General features: G+C 39.2%; 1 protein-coding gene across 3 annotated transcripts in view; it reads right to left on the bottom strand.

The window, feature by feature from the left end:
* Positions 1-6,077: 6,077 nt before the first annotated feature.
* The window catches only part of CERT1 (ceramide transporter 1), a 50,387-nt gene continuing 37,350 nt past the window's right edge, over positions 6,078-19,114 (bottom strand). Inside the window, exons 9-18 of one of the 3 annotated variants that reach the window (XM_082191933.1) lie at positions 18,550-18,636; positions 17,936-18,028; positions 17,336-17,413; positions 13,937-14,032; positions 13,179-13,311; positions 13,005-13,075; positions 10,905-11,033; positions 10,527-10,656; positions 8,048-8,184; positions 6,078-7,389 (exon numbers count right to left, since the gene is read on the bottom strand). In XM_082191933.1, the coding sequence (XP_082048059.1) occupies positions 8,057-8,184; positions 10,527-10,656; positions 10,905-11,033; positions 13,005-13,075; positions 13,179-13,311; positions 13,937-14,032; positions 17,336-17,413; positions 17,936-18,028; positions 18,550-18,636 (945 nt within the window). In that variant the 3' untranslated portion in view covers positions 6,078-7,389; positions 8,048-8,056. The remainder of the gene's footprint in view (positions 7,390-8,047; positions 8,185-10,526; positions 10,657-10,904; positions 11,034-13,004; positions 13,076-13,178; positions 13,312-13,936; positions 14,033-17,335; positions 17,414-17,935; positions 18,029-18,549; positions 18,637-19,114) is intronic. The other 2 variants (XM_082191932.1, XM_082191934.1) reach the window with 2 other exon arrangements.

Here is a 19,114-nt window from a genome sequence, read left to right as displayed (position 1 = left end):
TAGGGCCAATGCTCATTGAGTTCCCTGCTACAGACCATGAACTGCAGATAAGAGAGACAGCTGAAGAATCGCCGACTCCTTGGTTGGCTTTGATAAGAAAGTGTAGAAGCACCTTAAGTCACAGTAGCAGTGCAATCCTATGCATGCCTACCCAGGTAAGGGTGTAAAAGGACTGCAACCAGAGAGTACATTTTAGACTTGCCTGCCCCCTTGTGCACACTTCTGGAGCTTTAAATACTTAGGAATGTAGTGGGGCTTCTTATGGTTAGTTATTATTACTTCTTAAATTTGTATACTTCATAACAGAAAAACGTAAAATGAGAATCCAAAGTAGGTAATAAAACAAAAGCAAACCAATTGTTTGCTTTTGCCGGATGTAAAAGTGCAGTTGAAAGGCAAACTTGCTGAACAGGAAAAGGCAGCAGTCCTGAGCGTATTGTTATAGAAGTTTATGGTATTATAGTTCTCTTCCTAAGAGATGGGGGTTCACAATTGTTTCGGTTGGTTAAAATTAAGTCTTAGGCTCTCAGTAGAAACAAATGATTTAAATGTAACTAGTTTGGAAATCTGGGCCTAATAACTATTAATATGCACAATACATGAAAATCATGTTGCCATAAATTAAATTGTCTAGCTTTTTTGTATTATTCTACCTTGGGGAAGGGCTGTAGCTCAGAGACAGAGCATTAGGTTTGCACACAGAAAGTCCCAGGTTCAGTCCCCAATATCTCCAGCTGGGCTGGGGAGAATCCTGTTTGAAATCCTGGAGAGCTGCTCTGGGTCAGAGCAGATAATACTGAGCTGACTTTGCAGCATGAGGCAATTTTCCTCCATTCCTAGGTACCAGTTTCTCCTGTTTCGCTTTTTTTTATGGAGGAGGTCTCAAACTATACTTACAGTGGTACCTCGGGTTAAGTACTTAATTCGTTCCGGAGGTCCGTTCTTAACCTGAAACTGTTCTTAACCTGAAGCACCACTTTAGCTAATGGGGCCTCCCACTGTTGCCACGCTGCCAGAGCCCGATTTCTGTTCTTATCCTGAAGCAAAGTTCTTAACCTGAAGCACTATTTCTGGGTTAGCGGAGTCTGTAACCTGAAGCGTATGTAACCAGAGGTACCACTGTATTTAAAAATATTTTTGCAGCATACTGGAGAGAGTGCAAGGTAATGGGCACGATTTTCCATATGTGGTGGACATGTGAATTAGTGCATTTTGCAAAAGGGTATTTACAGAAATAAGCAAAATTACGAATCAGGATGTACAATGCAACCCATGCCTAGGTTTATTAACATTTTAAAAAGATATTCAGCTTAAATTATTGCGCAAGGAACTTGCCACTTTTCTTTCTGTAGCAGCGCAATTGCTCACACCAAAAAATAAATAAAAATGGAAAAGACTTGATCATCTACATATGACACAATGGAAACAGAAGTATGGATAATCTGAGAAACTAAGAGAACACACACCCTGAATTGATGCAACTGATATGGACAATTTTGCTAAAACATGGCACCCCTTTATAAAGTATTCAGATGATCACCCTAATGTCTGGCACCCACACATACAGATTTATGAGAAATCTGCTACATTAGTTTTCTTTTCTGGGGGAGGCATAGAAGGGGGGGGACCAATTGTTTTGATAATGTGCTTATGCTTATATTCTGTTTCTTGAAAAAGTAATAAAATAAAATAATAAAATAAAATATTTTCAGGCAGTCCTTTACCACAAGTAATCCCAGGACAGGCTAAAAAACTCAATTTTAAAAAACAGCACAATAATTTAAAAACGAGCCCTTTAGACTTCCCCAGGCTTTCAGATGGAGTTCCTTGAAGACAAAGACAAATTTTTACTTGGACGGCAGTGCAATGCTAAGCACATTTACTCAGATGTAAATCCCTCTGTGTTCAGAGGGACTGAAAAGTTCAGTCCAAAAGCTCACAGGTTTTCAGTTCAAAAGGTCCTCTTTACATTTCAATCTTTGTGTCTGGTTTTTGTGCCACCTGTTGGTATTAAGTGGTATATACATTAATACATAATAATTAAAATAATGTGCTGGAGGCAGCTAGAGATTTGAAGATGACCTCTGGCAATTTCCTTCCCATGTCCGTGCGCCTTGGCATGTTTATTAGATGGTGGTGGCAAAGGCAAGCAGCAGCAGTGTGCTCTGGTGAGCATTGGGCAGCTAGGAGCCGCAATTTAAATTTCCTCACAATACAGTGGTACCTCGGGTTAAGAACTTAATTCGTTCCGGAGGGCCATTCTTAACCTGAAACTGTTCTTAACCTGAAGCACCACTTTAGCTAATAGGGCCTCCCGCTGCTGCCATGCTGCCGGAGCACAAATTCTGTTCTCATCCTGAAGCAAAGTTCTTAACCCGAAGTAATAGTTCTGGGTTAGTGGAGTCTGTAACCTGAAGCATATGTAACCCAAGGTACCACTGTATGCTGGAGTAACTCAGGCCCATTGGCCCATTGTGGACAAACTGAAAGTAGTGGCTAGACCTGGAAATTACCAGTCCTGGATTCCGCCTCCTCCCAGTTTTCTTTAGCTGATTTGCATCCCTTTGTAGATAAAGCAGACCTCGTCAGTTATTCATTCTCTAGTTATATCTTGTCTTTAGGGTTGCCAAGGTGTCCAGGGGGATTTTAGCTAAATCGGTAAAATGTCCAGAAAAGCCGGATGAATGGCAAGGGGTGGTGGTTTTTGTTTTTTTGTTTTTTAATTGTACAATGATCCCCCCAAAAACTATTTTGGAAATATGGCAACCTTAGCTAGATTACTGCAATGTACTCTAAGTGCAGCTACCATTGAAGATGGTTCAAAACTCCAGTTGGCGCAGAAAACAGCTGCCTAAGCTACTGGTGTGGGTCAAATATATCAGTAGTACTGGTTACCAATGCATTTCTGGGCCCAAAGGTTTGAGACCTGACTGCCTGAACCCATACAAAAATCCCACTTGGCTACAGAGACCATGCTCGAAGGTCTACGATTAAGGCTGGTCATAATAAGTCACAAGACAGGGCCTTTTCAGCAGTGGCCCAGTCACTGTGCAACTTGCTCTTATATGGCATACATTTCCCTCCCTTTAGTCACTTTTAAATGGGCCTGAAAAAAATTCAGTTTTCAATTGCTGATGTTGGTCTAGAGTTGTATTTTTAAAAATGTATATTTTAAGGAAATGCTAACGTTTCATTCATCTTCTGAGATGGTCCTCTGAATAAATCTCATCCAGTTTTATGTGGAAGTCTGTTTTGAAGAAGAACCTCAAAGAAATGAATAATGTTCTTTATTAAGGAAGAACCCTGTAGCTGAAAGTTTGAAGTCCCTATCATGTTAGATCAAAGCAGCACACACAAAGCTGTCTTGTACCAGATCAGACTATTTATTCATTTAGCTAGTAATCTAGTCTGAACCTGGGACCTTGTATATACAAGACATGTGCTCTATGACTGAGCTACAGACCTCTCCCCATCCCTCAACTTTATCCTTTTCAATAGGTTCTAAAAGCCACCCACTACCAGCAACCAGCTACCAACTACCTGTGTGAAGGCAGGAGGCATGGAACATGTCTCTATGGTAGAGGAAGTGGCTTTTGGTTGTGTCGTTTAGTTCAGTGTTCCCCAACCTTGGGCCTCCATCTGTTTTTGGACTACAATTCCCATCATCCTTGACCACTGGTCTTGCTAGCGAGGGATGATGGGAGTTGTAGTCCAAAAACAGCTGGAGGCCCAAGGTTGGGGAACACTGGTCTAGTTCACACCAAGGATTTGCAGAGCCATTCTAAAACTGGAAGTGGCAATAAACTGTCATCTCATTGGTGTGAATTGGCTTTGGTACTATTGGATCAATAGTACCAAAGTCATGAAATAAATGTTCTTAGCCTTATCTTCAGACTATATCTCAGATCAAGGGATACTTTTCAGTCTCTCTCTATAAAGAGGCAAAAAATGATTTATTCCAACACATGCTCCCTTCCAACCATGTAGCTCTCATTGTACACATGCTCCATGTACCCAATATCTGGTTGGATTGTGTACGCACACGTTGATCACTCACACTAAAATCTCACCATATTCAGAGTTTGCCACTGCATGTGGAGTGTCAACTGAGCTCTATGGAAGTTGCTAACTTTATTTGTCAACCTAAACTCTGTACCACTTTCGTCAGTGCAGACAGACAAATAGTTACTGATGTATATCAAGCTATTTTTAGATCCATTCATTATATTTTCTAAAAACAAAACCATTTCACTTGAGCACTTCCGAGTATTAAAAATAACTACAAAACAGAAATTTGTTTGTAATATCTTTTAATACTTTTCACTTTTAAATACTGGTTTTTAAATTTGTGATTGTAACATGGAAGAGCCAACCCAGTTTAGCTGTTTGTTTGTTTTTAAGGTTAACAGAATCATAAAGCTATCATAGAACAGTCACACTCTACACACTCAAGATACTCTTTAAAATGATTCATGTTTTGAGTATGTAGATGAACAGAGGCAACTCAAATGCAGCTTCATATACAACAGTGGACAGAAAGATCAGTGAAAAGTTTGACTTGACAATTTGATTAAGGAGAACCAGTACAACTTTATTATGAGCCAGCTCAGCCCAATAAGATAAGAGTTAACTTCTTTCAAGGTCAAATAAGGCACCCACCCCCCACCCCAAGAAATTTGTAAGATTTAGACGGACTGGAAAAGAAAATATTAAAAGGGTCTAAAAATCAGGGGAAAATGAGCAGCGCTTGTTTAATGACCTTCTTTTCCATCTTCTACTCCACCCATCTCAACAGCTAAATGCATGGAGCGAGGTCCATCATTTAACAGAAATCAATTTATGTGGTGGCAAAGTCAGGCTTTCAATGCAACAAACAGGCACTGAGGAGGCAAAGCCACCTTTGGGGAAGGCTCCACATACATAGAGGGCAACTGTATTGTCAGGTTCGTGCAGAAGTCAAGGAAAAGGGACTGAAGCATGTGTTCACCAGCTATTGCCAATGACAAAGGAGGATATGGATAGGCAGAATGAGGGTTTTGATGGAATGACTCATTTGGAAGGGCCAGAGATGGGGAAGAAAAGAGTTCTCTGCTGGGGGAAAGGTTCTTTGCATGGGCTGACTGAGCCTGTCAGTTTCTTAGGAGAAGCTTTCAAGTCATCATTGGGGTTGTTTTTTTTAAAGCTCTTGCCATATATCCCAGGAAGCCTCCAGTTATCAGTTGGTCAAGGCTAGCTCTAATAAAGTGACTCCGCTTGTCTAAAAGTAAAATGTATTCTTTACAAATAGTATATTTAGTGTAATTTTTATTTACAGAATTGCAAAATACATCACATTTAGTGCAAATGCAACTAATGATATTAAGATTTATATACTGCTTTGTAAACTTTCCATCTCTTTGTATAATAAAGCTATCCAATTAAATTAGAGTTACTTGCATGTCTTCCATGATCATTACAAATTGACAAATTGTTAAATCTGCATTTGGGGTCTAAGCATTGTTGAAGTTCCCATCAGTGGCTATGGTGAATGAACAATTTCATCCTTCAGTTGATTGTAAAAAGATTAAACGTATCTGAGGTATAAGAAACTGTATATAAAATGCTTACTGGTGATATAGTAAACAGATCAAATTTCTCAACTTACTTGCCTTACTGGCATTACCCCATAGGCACTTCTCTTCTACATTTTCAAATCATGATCAGAATTATTCTGTAATAAGGCATATTCCATGCACATTATTTAGAGAAAGGCAAATAAAGGAGACTAAAAAACATCAACCATAGTGTGTCTATGACACACCAGCCATAACCAAGAAAAAAACTTGCTTCCAACCTCAACGATTTTCATCAGCTGTATCTTCATTAAAAAGTACTGTCTTTGTTTTCAGGCATCACTTACTCTATACGAAATAAGACTTTCTGCTTTCTTTTCAAAAATATATCCAAATCTCGTCTCTCTCTCTTTATATATACACAAGTTGATCTAACAGCTAAAAAAACAAAACAAATCCTCCGAATAATCTCCATTTAAAAGCACAACCACCAAGTGAGACATTTCCTCAAAAGGACGACCAGTCTTTTGTCACAGTTCACTTTTCATGTTATTTGTTGGCATCACAGACAGGCATATCCTTGAAAGTTAAGTTCTCACAGCAACTAAGGGGAACTTTGCTTTTTTGCTTTTATGGATTTTTACATTTTACAATGCAGATGAGGGGGGGGGAAATATTACATGTGTGAAAGGTTGTATGTATGAACTTCATAACACAGCTTTATTGAACAGAAAACAAACAAACATGCAGGACCAGAAAACAGCATATTTGCTCTTTCTTTGTGACTGGGAATGTTATATTATGTATTCCAATTTACTTTAATAAATATTACACAGTGTTAACTTCTTGCAGCTTCAGGAAATCAGATTGCAAGAAAGCAAGGCCATCACACACAACCTGGGCAAGACACTTCTCTAGCTTTTTCGGGTGCTCACACCTTCTTGTTCACGTCCTCTACCTATTTAGAAATTCTGGATCATGTTCAATAACTAAATTTCTGTAGCACATTTTACACAACTAAAAAATACAATAGAAATATAAAGATATCTGGGGGAGGGGAAAATAAAGCTTTTCACACTTACTCCATCAGAACCCTGAAGATCTTCATAGGAGCAAGACCATAGAAAAGGCAGTCATAAGGATCTCGACAACCCTCTCATATTAAGAGATGTCTTACATAACAATATGATTTATCATAGAAACCAGCAGCAATGAACTATGATTATACAAAGCAAACAAAAAATCCCCCCCCCCGAAAGACACAGAGTTTACTGAAAACCTGAAGGAAAAAAAGTTACAACACACAGGTTTTTGTGTATATAAAGCACATACAGTATGTTATATGTGCATTTGTCCTTTGTGCTTTTTTTTAGACATACACAAAATGGAAGCTGTGCAAGTGTCTTATGATGAAGATCCACAGTAAACAAAAGCTTTTCAAATTATTCAAAAGTTAAAGCAATAAACCAAGTTGGTGACCCAAAAGTTGTATTTTTCTTCTCTAAAGCAAGCAAATAAAGTAGAGCCACATACATGTATCAACACATGTATTTTGTGTTTTTTTTTTAATAATTACACACCAATTCAGCAAGGTGAGCTAGCAAAAGACAGTGAAAGATCAGCGTCATGGCATTGCAGTATTTCTTCAGTTGAGTACAGAATCCAGGACTTGGGTCATAAGACTGTAGATCCTACGTTCCAGCTTGGAGTATTCATTTTGGTTCATTTCTCCATGTGGAATGTTCACACAGCCTTGTTCCAATCACTGGGGATGGAGGAGGGAGGGGAATGGATGAAAGCTTCAGTTCTGATTACCACCAACAAAGCTAAGACGGTGCTATGAAACATGAAAATGTGGAAAGCACAATAATGTCTTTATTATATATTCCCCATTCATGGTTTCATTTGACAGTTCAGAAGGAAGAGAGTCTGTTGAGTATTATATAACAATAAGTGACACCCACAGAAAAGACAAAAGGGGGGGGGGCCCTTAATTTGAGGGCTTAATAATGAAAGCACCACCTGCCATTTTATTTATTGTTCCTTCTGCGTTTACTAGCAGACAGATTGCCAGCAAGGTTACGTTACCCATTCCTACTGTTTCCTAGCTACATGATTTCTTAACTGATTATTCTAGGCGGCTGAAGAAACCTACTGCACAGCCTTATAAGGGGCAAAAACAAATATGTGCACCTAATGTTTCTTTTATATGAAACACAAGGAATCAAACTATACCAAACTTCAGATATGCTTCAAGGCAGCAAAGCAATCCCCCCAAAGTATAATGTTGATTCTCAAATTTTACCCTGCAACAAATAAACATCTTCCTTGCCTCCCAACACAGGAAGATTTCAAACTTACTGCACCATTTTAAAATTAAGCTCCAAATAACATTGTATTCCCAGAATCTCAGTATCTCTTAATTATGCAATGTCTGTCTCTAATGGCAATAATGTTGCAGCAAATGTTAATTTTGACTTAACATATTTCATTACCTGTTAACACTAGAACAAAATAGGCTTTCCTGACGTTTTCTCTTGCACATACGATGTGAACCGCTTCAAGAATTTTGGGTACTCTCGCTTTGCAACTGCCCGTAACACAGAAGCTGGTGCCCAACCTCCAGGGTTCACTACAAATAAAGATGAGAGTGATGTATACACTGAAAAGTGACATCGCATATATAAAAATGCAACTAGAATACACCAGTTTTTATGCAGAACAAATGATTTTATTAAGAAGGCCTGCTTTTCATCAGTTTGCCCCAGTCTTTGGGCATATCTGAATACTGCATGTGAACTTATAGGCACAGAGGTTGAGAGCAGCAATTAACAAAAACAACAACCCAACAACGTTTTCTTCCGACCCCTGATGAAAGTGGCAGATGTCTTAGTCCCTGGTTGGGATTGCACAGAACTGCGTCCAAGTGTAGAGTTTATTAGCTATGTGAAGCCAAGATTTCCCTTGCATAGGGTTGGTCCACTCTGTCTTGTGTACTGTGTGTGTGTGTGTGTGTGTGTGTGTGTGTGAAATCTAAGGAAGCAACAATGTGGGGTTTCAGGGGTCCTTGAGCAAAAACTACCCTTGATGCCTGAGCAGCCTCACCTTCAGGTGGTGCAGGACCAGAAGAAAGTGCTTTTGTGGCCTTAGCCAAAAGGGCACGAAAATATTATAAAAAGAAAAGTCAGTCCTGAGATGTGGATCCTCCTCCAGCAATTACTCATCTTCCCACACTTCAGATTCAGTGGACACTTCAGACCTGATCAGAGAGCCCTTGAATGGCTAAAACGTGTGTGTGTGTGTGTGTGTGTGTGTGTGTGTGTGTGAAATAGCATGAAATTATGTGAGTGTGTGCTGCATACATTCATATGAGAGTATGTGTCCTGTATGTATGTGTGTCCTGTATGTATGTGTGGTTTGTGTAGGGAGCTGGACATATATTTGCAGCTAGATGAGGTGTGGAAGTGAGAGCTGGACCATAAAGAAGGCTGATCGCCAAAGAATGGATGCTTTTGAATTATGGTGCTGGAGGAGACTCTTGAGAGTCCCATGGACTGCAAGAAGATCAAACATCTCCATTCTGAAGGAAATCAGCCCTGAGTGCTCACTGGAAGGACAGATCCTGAAGCTGAGGCTCCAATACTTTGGCCACCTCATGAGAAGAGAAGACTCCCTGGAAAAGACCCTGATGTTGGGAAAGATGGAGGGCACAAGGAGAAGGGGACGACAGAGGATAAGATGGTTGGACAGTGTTTTCGAAGCTACCAGCATGAGTTTGACAAAACTGCGGGAGGCAGTGGAAGACAGGAGTGCCTGGCGTGCTCTGGTCCATGGGGTCACGAAGAGTCGGACACAACTAAATGACTAAACAACAACAACAACAACAACAACAACAACAGATGAAGTGTAACTGGTGCCCACAATTCATTACATGTGTTTGGAGGTCCAAAAGGGTTCATGATCCCTGGCTGCAGCATAAGAAGCTATATCAATGTAAGAACAAAATATTGCATGGTGGAGCAAAGGCAGCTATGTACAAATATAAGAGCAGCAAAATTTTTTTAAAAAACCTAGACAGAAATACATGTATCATTTTTTGTAAATTTAAAGTATAGCATTTATAGGGAAAAGAGATTAAATATATGTATGACATATGGTAGCGACTAGGCTATGAAACCTAAGAGCTACTTCATCCATTGCACCCAAGATATTAAGTGCAAAAAAAAAAAAAAGTGAAGTGTAAATGCATCGAACGGATACACATCTATCAGAGAGAAGGTTTGAATGTGGCTTCACTGTTCATTGTTTGAAACCTAGTCTTGTTGATATGTGAAGCGGACAGAAGGCATTTAGCCAAGTGTACTTACTGGTCCTCAATGGGTGGGTTGAAGCCCACTAGTGGATGGTGGCCTGATCCAAGGTGGGTTGCAACAGGAGCACTACCACCATGCAAATAGAAGGTAAAAGATTAATGGCCCCCAAATGCATGTGAGTCCTATGTCTGAAAAGGTTTGAAAATACCTGCCCTAGTGTCTTGCCTGCCTGCCTTATCTCAAAATAAGGAAGTGGACATTTAAAATTTCAGTACCACTTGGATTTAACTTCAGTTTCAACTAGGGTTGCCATACGTCTGGGAAAATCCAGATCTAGGGCAGCCCATGACGGCAGTGCCTTTTTTGTTGATTTCCCATAAAACTAGCTCAAAAATGGCATGGTTGGTTCAACAACTTTTGGCAAAACTCAGAAAAGCTCACACACGCCCCCAAAGCGCTCAACCCTAGTTTCAACAGTCCTTAAAAAAACACCTTTGACTAAATTGGCTCAAAGTTGCCTCATTTATATAAACGAAATAGAGTTCCTATTTTTAAGTTCCCAGTTTATTATATAGTGCCTACAACTAGGTGCTTTATTAAGAAAAGGAGCGGGGCTTTTGCATAAACTCAGTTTGCAACGAAATGTGTAGACATGCCTTACCATTTGCTACATAGGTAATCTTGCATAGGATGTTGTCTCTGCTTATCTCCTTGTTCCCTTCTGGTGGGCTTACCAGCGTCTGACATATCATAGCAACATTTATTTTGGCACGAACACATCGATTGTTCAACTGTCAAGAAATACAAACATTTAAGAATGTTATATTGCTAAAATACAAATTAGGATGAAATATTACAACAAACAGTCCCTCCATTTTCACTACAATTCATTCAGTCTGCCTTTTTAATTATCCTTTCTCTTAGCTCCCTTTTGCCCGTACACTGTTTTTTTAAAAAAAGCATTCTATGGTAATCTGGAGTGAAGTTTTATTACATGGTTAAAGCAAGAAACACCCTCAGAACTGGAATATACACTTACAGGAGCACTATCATGATCCACAGAGAAGTTGCAGACAATCCATGTTTCACTGTCATTTTCATTGAAAGCTGGTATTTTTCTAATAGCAGACAAATACAGCACATCACGTTGAGAAGCAGGCCACACTCTCTAGAAGAAAAGAAAATTGTAAGCATATTTATAGTACTTCAGAGCACTTAAATCACTCCACATGCATTACCTTATTGCAATCTTACAACAACCCTATAACAATTCTCAGAGCGGTAAGCTGTGTTAGCCTGTTGCAGTAAACACAACTAACATTTATTTATTATGACATGAGCTTTGATAGGTCTGATTTATACATCATGTTAACGGAATCATGGGTTATGGCAAATGTTCAAGCTCCTTTGCTTCTTTCTCCCTGTTCTGTAATCTTACTGAGCTAAGCCATAGCTTGGCTTAACATGATGGGAACATTTTGAGCTTTGGGAGAGTGTTGGGGGCACCAGTCACAAAATAGCTACCATGGGAGTGTGTGGTGGTCAGCTATGTCCTGATCATCGAGATCACATAATACTGATCACACACACACACACACACACATGTGCAGAGCGAGTGTTGAATTGAAGACTTGCCAAGCTTGTGCTCTATCACTGGACTATTGTCTCTCTCCCAAGTATGACACACCATTATTGAAGATCAAAAGGAAAACAAATTTAAATACCTAACAAACCAAAAGTTTTATGAGCAAGGTTATTATAATTATTATTATTTAATGTATCTTGCCTTTCTCCCAAGGCATCTCGCAACATTTAAAAACATAATTATAAAATGTGAAATAATAAAAACAAGCTAGTTAAAAATAGTTAAGATACATCAAAACATGCTTAGTTCCAGCATTCAAATACAGTTTGCCCTGACTGCAGTCCAGTGGTCAGCAGTGTTTGCACCTTAGTTTTCAAAGGCCTGTCTGAATACCAAGCGCTAACCATTCTTGGGAGGGAATTCTACAATATGGCAGCAGCTGCCGGAAAAAAGGTTCTCTCTTGTGTCTAATGCTGATGGGACCGAGAGAAGTTGCTCAGCCAAGGATCTGAGCATCTGAGCAGGTTTGCATTGGGAGATATGAGCTTCCAGGTATCCTGGGCCCAAGCAATATAGAGCTGTATAGGGCATAACCATCACTTAGAATTGTGCCTGGAAATGAACCGGTAGCCTGTGAAGTTGCTTTATCAGATAAGTAATACGTTAACTGGCCCCAGTCAGCAGTCTGGCCAGATTATTTTGGACTAGTTGAAGCTTCTAAACACTTTTCAAAGGCAGCCACATGTACAGTGTGTTACAGTGGTCCAACTGGGGTGTAACTGAGGCATGTGTGCATCAATGTGGCAAGATCTGACATTTCAATAAACGGGTACAGTTGGCACATGGACACTCTCATCCTGTCCAGTTCCCAGCATGGATCATCCACCAAGGTGATCAAAGCTGTCTCCTTTCTATAATGAGGCCTAAAGCCTGACTGGAATGGAGCTAGATAACTGGTTTCATCCTGGAGCTGAGAGGCTGCCACACGCTCTAACACCTTGCCAAGGAATGCAAGATTGGTGACTGGTTGACAATTATACTGTGGGATTCAGAGAGAGTTGTTGGTATTTTTTGAAAAAGAAGAGGTCTAACCAATGCTTCTTTCAGCCATGGTGGGACTCTGTCTTGATTTAAACAGGCATTCACCCCCCGCCCTTATTCACACCACCAGTCCCCCTCACAACTTCTTTTATAAGCCAGGACAGACAAGAGTCAGAAACATGTGTGATAGGCCTCACATCTCCACAACTTCAGGTTGAAAGGCGTCCATTGTGACTGGACAAATGGGGGCCAAAGAAGGGATAAAAAAAAAATATCCTTGCCAACAAAAAGCAACAGCAGACAAAGAATTTTTCACTGTCTGATCTGGCCTGCTATGAAGAGTTCAGCAATGCTTCAATAGGCTAAACCACACCAGAAGGGATTGATTTTTTTTAAACAGCTAGACTGCTTGTTTCTTTTCTTTAGAGCGTACATCATTCTTCATAGCATACATGGTACTGTGCAGTCCTATGAAAAAGCTACCGCGTATAAATGCAAAGCCTTAAGCCTTACCTTATGCGTCTGGTAGATTATGATTGCGTTATCTGCTAAAGTTTCTACTACATGGAAATTCTCAATGGTTGCTGGAAAGGAAGAAAAAATATAATCAAAACAAACAATTAAACAAACAGCTAAGATTTCTGTACACTATCCAGATCAACAGATGAAACTAGCAGGGTGACTTACTTTCCCAGTCGTTACGAACATCAACGTTCCAGAAGTAGTGGCAGACCTCATGCCCTGTGACGCCTTTGACTGCATGTGTGGCTTTCAAAGGATCGAGAACAATGCCATTTTCTTCCACTTCCCTCCTGTACACCTTTGAATAAATGTAAAATGTTTGAGAACATTTGCTTGGTTTCATCCTGGAAACTAAAGGCAGTGATATGAATAATTTTATGTCCAGGAAGGGCCTGAATTATTTAAATATAAGTATCCTGTAATGCTACCTCTAAATATTAATATTAAAAAAAGGAATCTGAAGCACAACACAGTGGAACCTTCTAACCTGGCACCCTCCAGATGTTTTAGACTACATCAGTCCTAGCCAGCACAGCTATGGAGAGGCAGAACACCAAAAAGAATCAGCAGGATGCCTGTGATCAAATCCGGTATTATTTGAAATATTCAGTTGAAAATAAGGACTTTGATTACGTGTATTTGGGGGGGGGATCCAAATGAGGAATGAAATGGTGGTGAGTAGACAACTTTCTCAAAAAGGAACAAAACTTTTAGACTGTCATTTGCAGAAATATCCAGTTCACATGCCGTTTGCTGTTAAGGAACTGTACCAACTGTAGCCATCTTATAATGTTATCTTTACTTAATTTTTTTCCCTATACTGCCCTTTGATAAAAGAAAAAATTCAATCTATTGCATTAGTGCAATAAAACAAATGTTAGTTTACATTTCCAAAATATAAAGCGTTGCAATGTTCTACAAACCTTCATTTCACCTTCTTCAACCACCAGCTGCCAATTAGCATCTCCGCCCACATCCTGTAATGAATAGGTCATGTGGTTCTGCACCATTTCTTCCACCTTCAGAAAAAGAAGAAGAAAAAGAAAAAGCACATTTATGAAAAAATATCAGTCACTGTGTGGATTTGTGGGGGGGACTCAATGAGGCATCAATAGCTGAACATCTGAAAGAGATGGATCTGGACAAAGGAATTTTTGAAAGCAAGCAAGCATGAGCCACAAAGGATTCAGAAAAAGGTGGATCTCCTTCCAAAAATAAGATATTAAGATTTATTTATATCTCACTGTTTCACCTAATGATCTTAGAGTGGGTTACACTTGGGTAAGATACAATGCAGTAACAGAACAGAAGCAAGCAATACAAATGTAAATTAAAAAAAATAAAATCTTTACCAGCTATCTCCCTTAATCTGAAATGTATAAAATCACCACTGTTAAGGAAAGGCACATTAACCACCTCCCAGTGTCTATATTTGTCTAATCTCAGGGGGGAGGGCATTCCAGAACTGGGGCGTCACTACTGAGAAGGCCCTGCTACAGATACCAGCCAATCAGACCTCCACCAGTGATGGGGCTTCTAAAAAGGTTTCCCTGACAGATTTGAATAAACAGGCTGGCTAGTATTGGGATGGACACTCTTTCAGGTAGTTGGGGCCCAAGGCATCCAGGTTTTTATATGTCAAAGTCAACAGCTTAAATTGGGTTCAGTGAGATAAAGGCATCAAATGCAGATGCGCCGCTGCATCTTGGACAGCCCCAGACAGAGCACAGTGCCCTGTTTCATACATAAAGCTAACTTGTTGTCCCCCAGATTTATGAAACTAGATTCTGTAAGCCAACAACAAACAATTGTTTCAGATTCTAGTCAGCTGCCAGTAAATAAGCTAAGCCACTGGGTCTGGATGATCAAACAAAGCATTATGTGCAAACCAAGCCAGTCAGTAGTAATGACTCCTAGTCAGGGAGGTTCTCAGCCAGCCCAGTTTGTGTGCGGTGCGTGCCCAACTTCCGGCACAACAATGAAAACTCAATTTTGAAGCCCCTTTAAATTATGCAGGTTGAACAAATATGAATTATGCAAGTTGAATTCTTTTTTCATGCAGAATTTGTTCACAATGTTTACTATTTTTTTTTTTTATTTTTTTGCTGGGCAAGAAGTCGTGCAGAATACTGAATCCCTTTCTACAAATATCACCACTCTGGTTTGTGAGATCCTTTGCAGGCATCGTCCACATGATTTCAAATATATCCTTGTAGCTGTAAGGGCTAACCATTTTTTTAAACAACCAGCCAAGATTCCTGTGAATTATGTGCCTTTTCTGGGCTCATCCAGAATCACAAAAAAGGACATAGCATTGTTCATAGTAGAATTCAAAACTCTGTAGCACCCTGGTCAGTAAACCATATATTCTACTAGTTAACCATCACATATATTTAGCCTGATTGGGGAAGATGAAGTTTGCTTCGTCAGGCAGAAGTAAAATAAATAAATAATGGAAGGGGGCCACCCACTTCCTAGAGATCTTTTCACTCCTGCCTTTGTCACCAGATAGAGAAGTATCACAACTGGTGACTGCATGATGACTGTAATAAATTTATGCTGGGCTGTATATTACTTGTCTATATAGTGACAGCTATATAGTGACAACCAAACTTCCATGATACTCTTTCTGGAATGTCAATCTAGTCTTGAAAGCAGATACTAGTCTACTTCTCAATTTTATCCTTTGCTGCATAGCACCTAGAAATTTAGAGGTCACATTCACCAGTTATGTCAAGTGTGACAGCAATAATTCTAGAGACACAGTAAGTAAGTAACAAAGGTAGCTCTGCCTATTGAAACAGCCATCAAATTCCAACAATTTATTATTATGTGCAACAGACCAAGCAGAATGACTTTTACTTACCTCTGCACACTTCAAATGTCCCTCTCAAACTACTGCATGTACGTGTGAAAATATCACTACATCACACCGCTTTGAGATATTTTCAATATATTAAGCAGTGTAAAATTTAAATAATCTAATCCAATCACTATGTAGCTTACACATTGCATTAACATCTAGAAAATGAAGATGACAAAGAAGATAAAGCAGCCAACTCCCAAAATGACAAAGTCTGAAAACGAGGGTTCACAGAGCGAGGTATGTGCATCTTTTCAGTCCAATTTAACAGTATGTAAGCAATGTGATCCTCCATTCACACACATAACAGATATCCTGGATCAGTGTTTCTCAAACACTAGTTTGGCCACTTTGTGGTGGGGTTCAGTGTTGAGTGCCTCTGGCTGTATAAGCGGAAGTCCAATGGATAGCACCGTTTTAGTCAACACAGAACACCCAAAATACTTTCTATAGGCATTGGTCTAAGAAGGTACATCATCAACAGTTAACAGAGATTTGGTTTGGTTTCCCACATGGTTTGGTTTCTAATATGGAACATGTAGTGCATAATTCTCAATTGAATTCTAACTACAAACCAACAAGGTATCTAAAAAGAACAGTGAAAGATCTTCAGACTTTTACTAGAACCACTACATAGAATCTAATAAGCATTTTACGGTCGTATTCCTTTCTAAATGATGGGAGAAGTCTTCTGCAATTTGGAGCACCTAAAGAAAACTCATTTGCAAGGAAAAAAGCAAGGTTGGACAAGACAGAGGAAGTCAGTGTCTTTGAGCCTGCTACAAATATAGTTTGTGTTGATATCCCATTTTAAAATCAACTGACCACTAGTATATCTCCAACATGTGGTACTACTTAAGAGATTGAAAATATTTAGAATTGTGATGTTTCCAAACAAGGGAGAAGATACTAACTGCAGACCTCCCATGGTAAATTTCATTAGGACAGTTTAGGCTTAAGTTTAACTAAATTTACAAATTTAACAATTAGGATTTTCTGAGCACAGATGCTTGGGAAAAGTGGTGCTGCTTAACTTAGAAGTACTGAATTGTTGCAAATGGAGAATTTAAATACATTTGGGAACATCTTTGGTTTATATACAACAGCAGCTATTTTGAAACCAAATTCCTCTGCATCCTACACAGACCAGGTGTCCTGCTGCTTTTATGCTAAGTTATTCATATCCAGAAAGCAGGATATGAAAAAGCTAACGTGTAATTTATGTTCCATAAATTAATACTGCTTCGTTTTCCAGAAGAGGACCTTGGCATGGAGTGCCAAGTGTAGAAACAATGAAACGATAAAAAGTTTTGGAATATGCACTTCCTTTTTATGGGTTCATTTGCAACTTGTTTAAAACAAGTACAAATGGGCAATATAACAGGGGAAACAGAGGCAATAAAGAAGATGAAATACAGCATAAAGATATGTAAAGCCACTCTGTGTAATCATACAGTACCTGGGAGCTGAATCTGTGAACATCATCAGAGGCACTGACTAGATCAATGGAAGACATGGAGGAAGAGCGACTATAGGGCTAACAGGGACAGACAAAGAAAAAACCAAGTAATCAGAACAAAAGCACAACAGAGCATTCAGTACCAACTTCCAAGCACAGGATAATGAAGAAAAGGAAGAACAAAAGCATCGTAAGCAGGGAGTACAGCAGCAAATGCTGACTTCATGCACCTATTATGTATTATGCTCCCAACACTGCCCTGTACATAATTCTCTCTCCCTGATGCTAAATGATGATGGTTAGATTTGATGCACAACAAATTTTCACTGGCTCAAAATGCACCATCATAAACAACGTGCAAAATAAGGGCTTGTGGAAATCTGTAAAAAGAAACTTTCTCCCCAAGTTGTGAATTTTTAAAGCTTAATTTCCAAGAACAAAAGTTTAACACAAGTGTTATAAGGTCAAGCCAGCTTCCTTCCCCAAAGTTAAAAGCAATTTCAAGGACCTATTAGGAATACATCACAAGCAATTAATTCTAGTTACACTGGAATACAACAAAATGATTTCCCATCAAGGAGAGCCTAGGAAACATCTTACCTTTGGGACAAATCTGTGAGTCCCCACACCAGAAAATGCATCACCAGGTGGCAATGATGATGGCCAGTGTAATCTGACCTTTTCACTCTGGGACTAAAATAACAAGGTATAATTATTAGTTTGTAATTTTGGACGTATTGTGAACAATTACCACAGAAATGCTAAAAATAATTATCTATCTATGGCAGGCACGACATGGCACTCCAGCCCGTAAGTTAAGAATGCAAAGCCTTAAAGATAATGGCCGTGCTGCAAACAGACAGCAATTGTTTCTTGTCTGTAATATTAACAAAACAGAAAAGTTACAATGCAGGGAGCTTAGTAAACTGACCTAAGTTCACTCTGCTCATAATAAAAGTATTGCAGCACATTCACATGTACAGCACTCTGCCAAGCTACAGCAGAATACTACTATGAATATTTGCTCTGAACACATATTTTTACATAATAAAGTGAGGTTCTAAAATAAATTAACTGAAATGTTATATTGGCTGCATGAACCCACAGACAAGGTTATACTTCTGACAAGAGCTTAGTATGTGATCTTAAAGGGGCTTAATTAAACTCCACTGTGGCATACATGCTCTTTACTTAATTAGATAAACATCCATTACCTGTTCTTCGATTTTGTCTTGCCTATCAAGAGCAGCTTCTACAGCATCAAAGAATTCTTCTTCATTAATCAGACTGTTGGGACCTTCCTAAAACAAACACGAGCAAAGGTCGATAGCAGGTACAAAATGACATTTTTTAATAAACCAAATGCACTCCAAGTTCTTCATCAAGAGGAAAGTATTTCATTAAAAATGCTTATGTAAAAAGCTGTTTAGGCAATTCAAAATAAAAATAAAACAATTGCGTCAACTTTCTACAGATCTGTTTAAATATTAAGCATAAAAGGTAATGATATATAGCATAGGCCTTTTACGTATTTATAATAAGGTGGTGAGAACATGGGATTCTATTACTGTCTTCCCATGTTAAGGTAGTAGTTCAAGCTGCTTGTTAAGCAAGAGAACTACCATACAGGGATCACAAGACTAGATCTAGGTGAGCACTGGCAATCACAATTTTAAGAGGACACAGACCTAAGAGTAAAGGCCAAGGAACAGTAAACATCAAGGATACTGGAAGGGAGAAAATGCCACTAAGCAAGCAAATATCAAATGCAAACTGGTG

Source organism: Podarcis vaucheri, assembly GCF_965113315.1.
Source record: "Podarcis vaucheri genome assembly, chromosome: 11".
Lineage (NCBI taxonomy): Eukaryota > Metazoa > Chordata > Lepidosauria > Squamata > Lacertidae > Podarcis > Podarcis vaucheri.
This window is presented reverse-complemented; position numbering and strand designations above follow the sequence as displayed.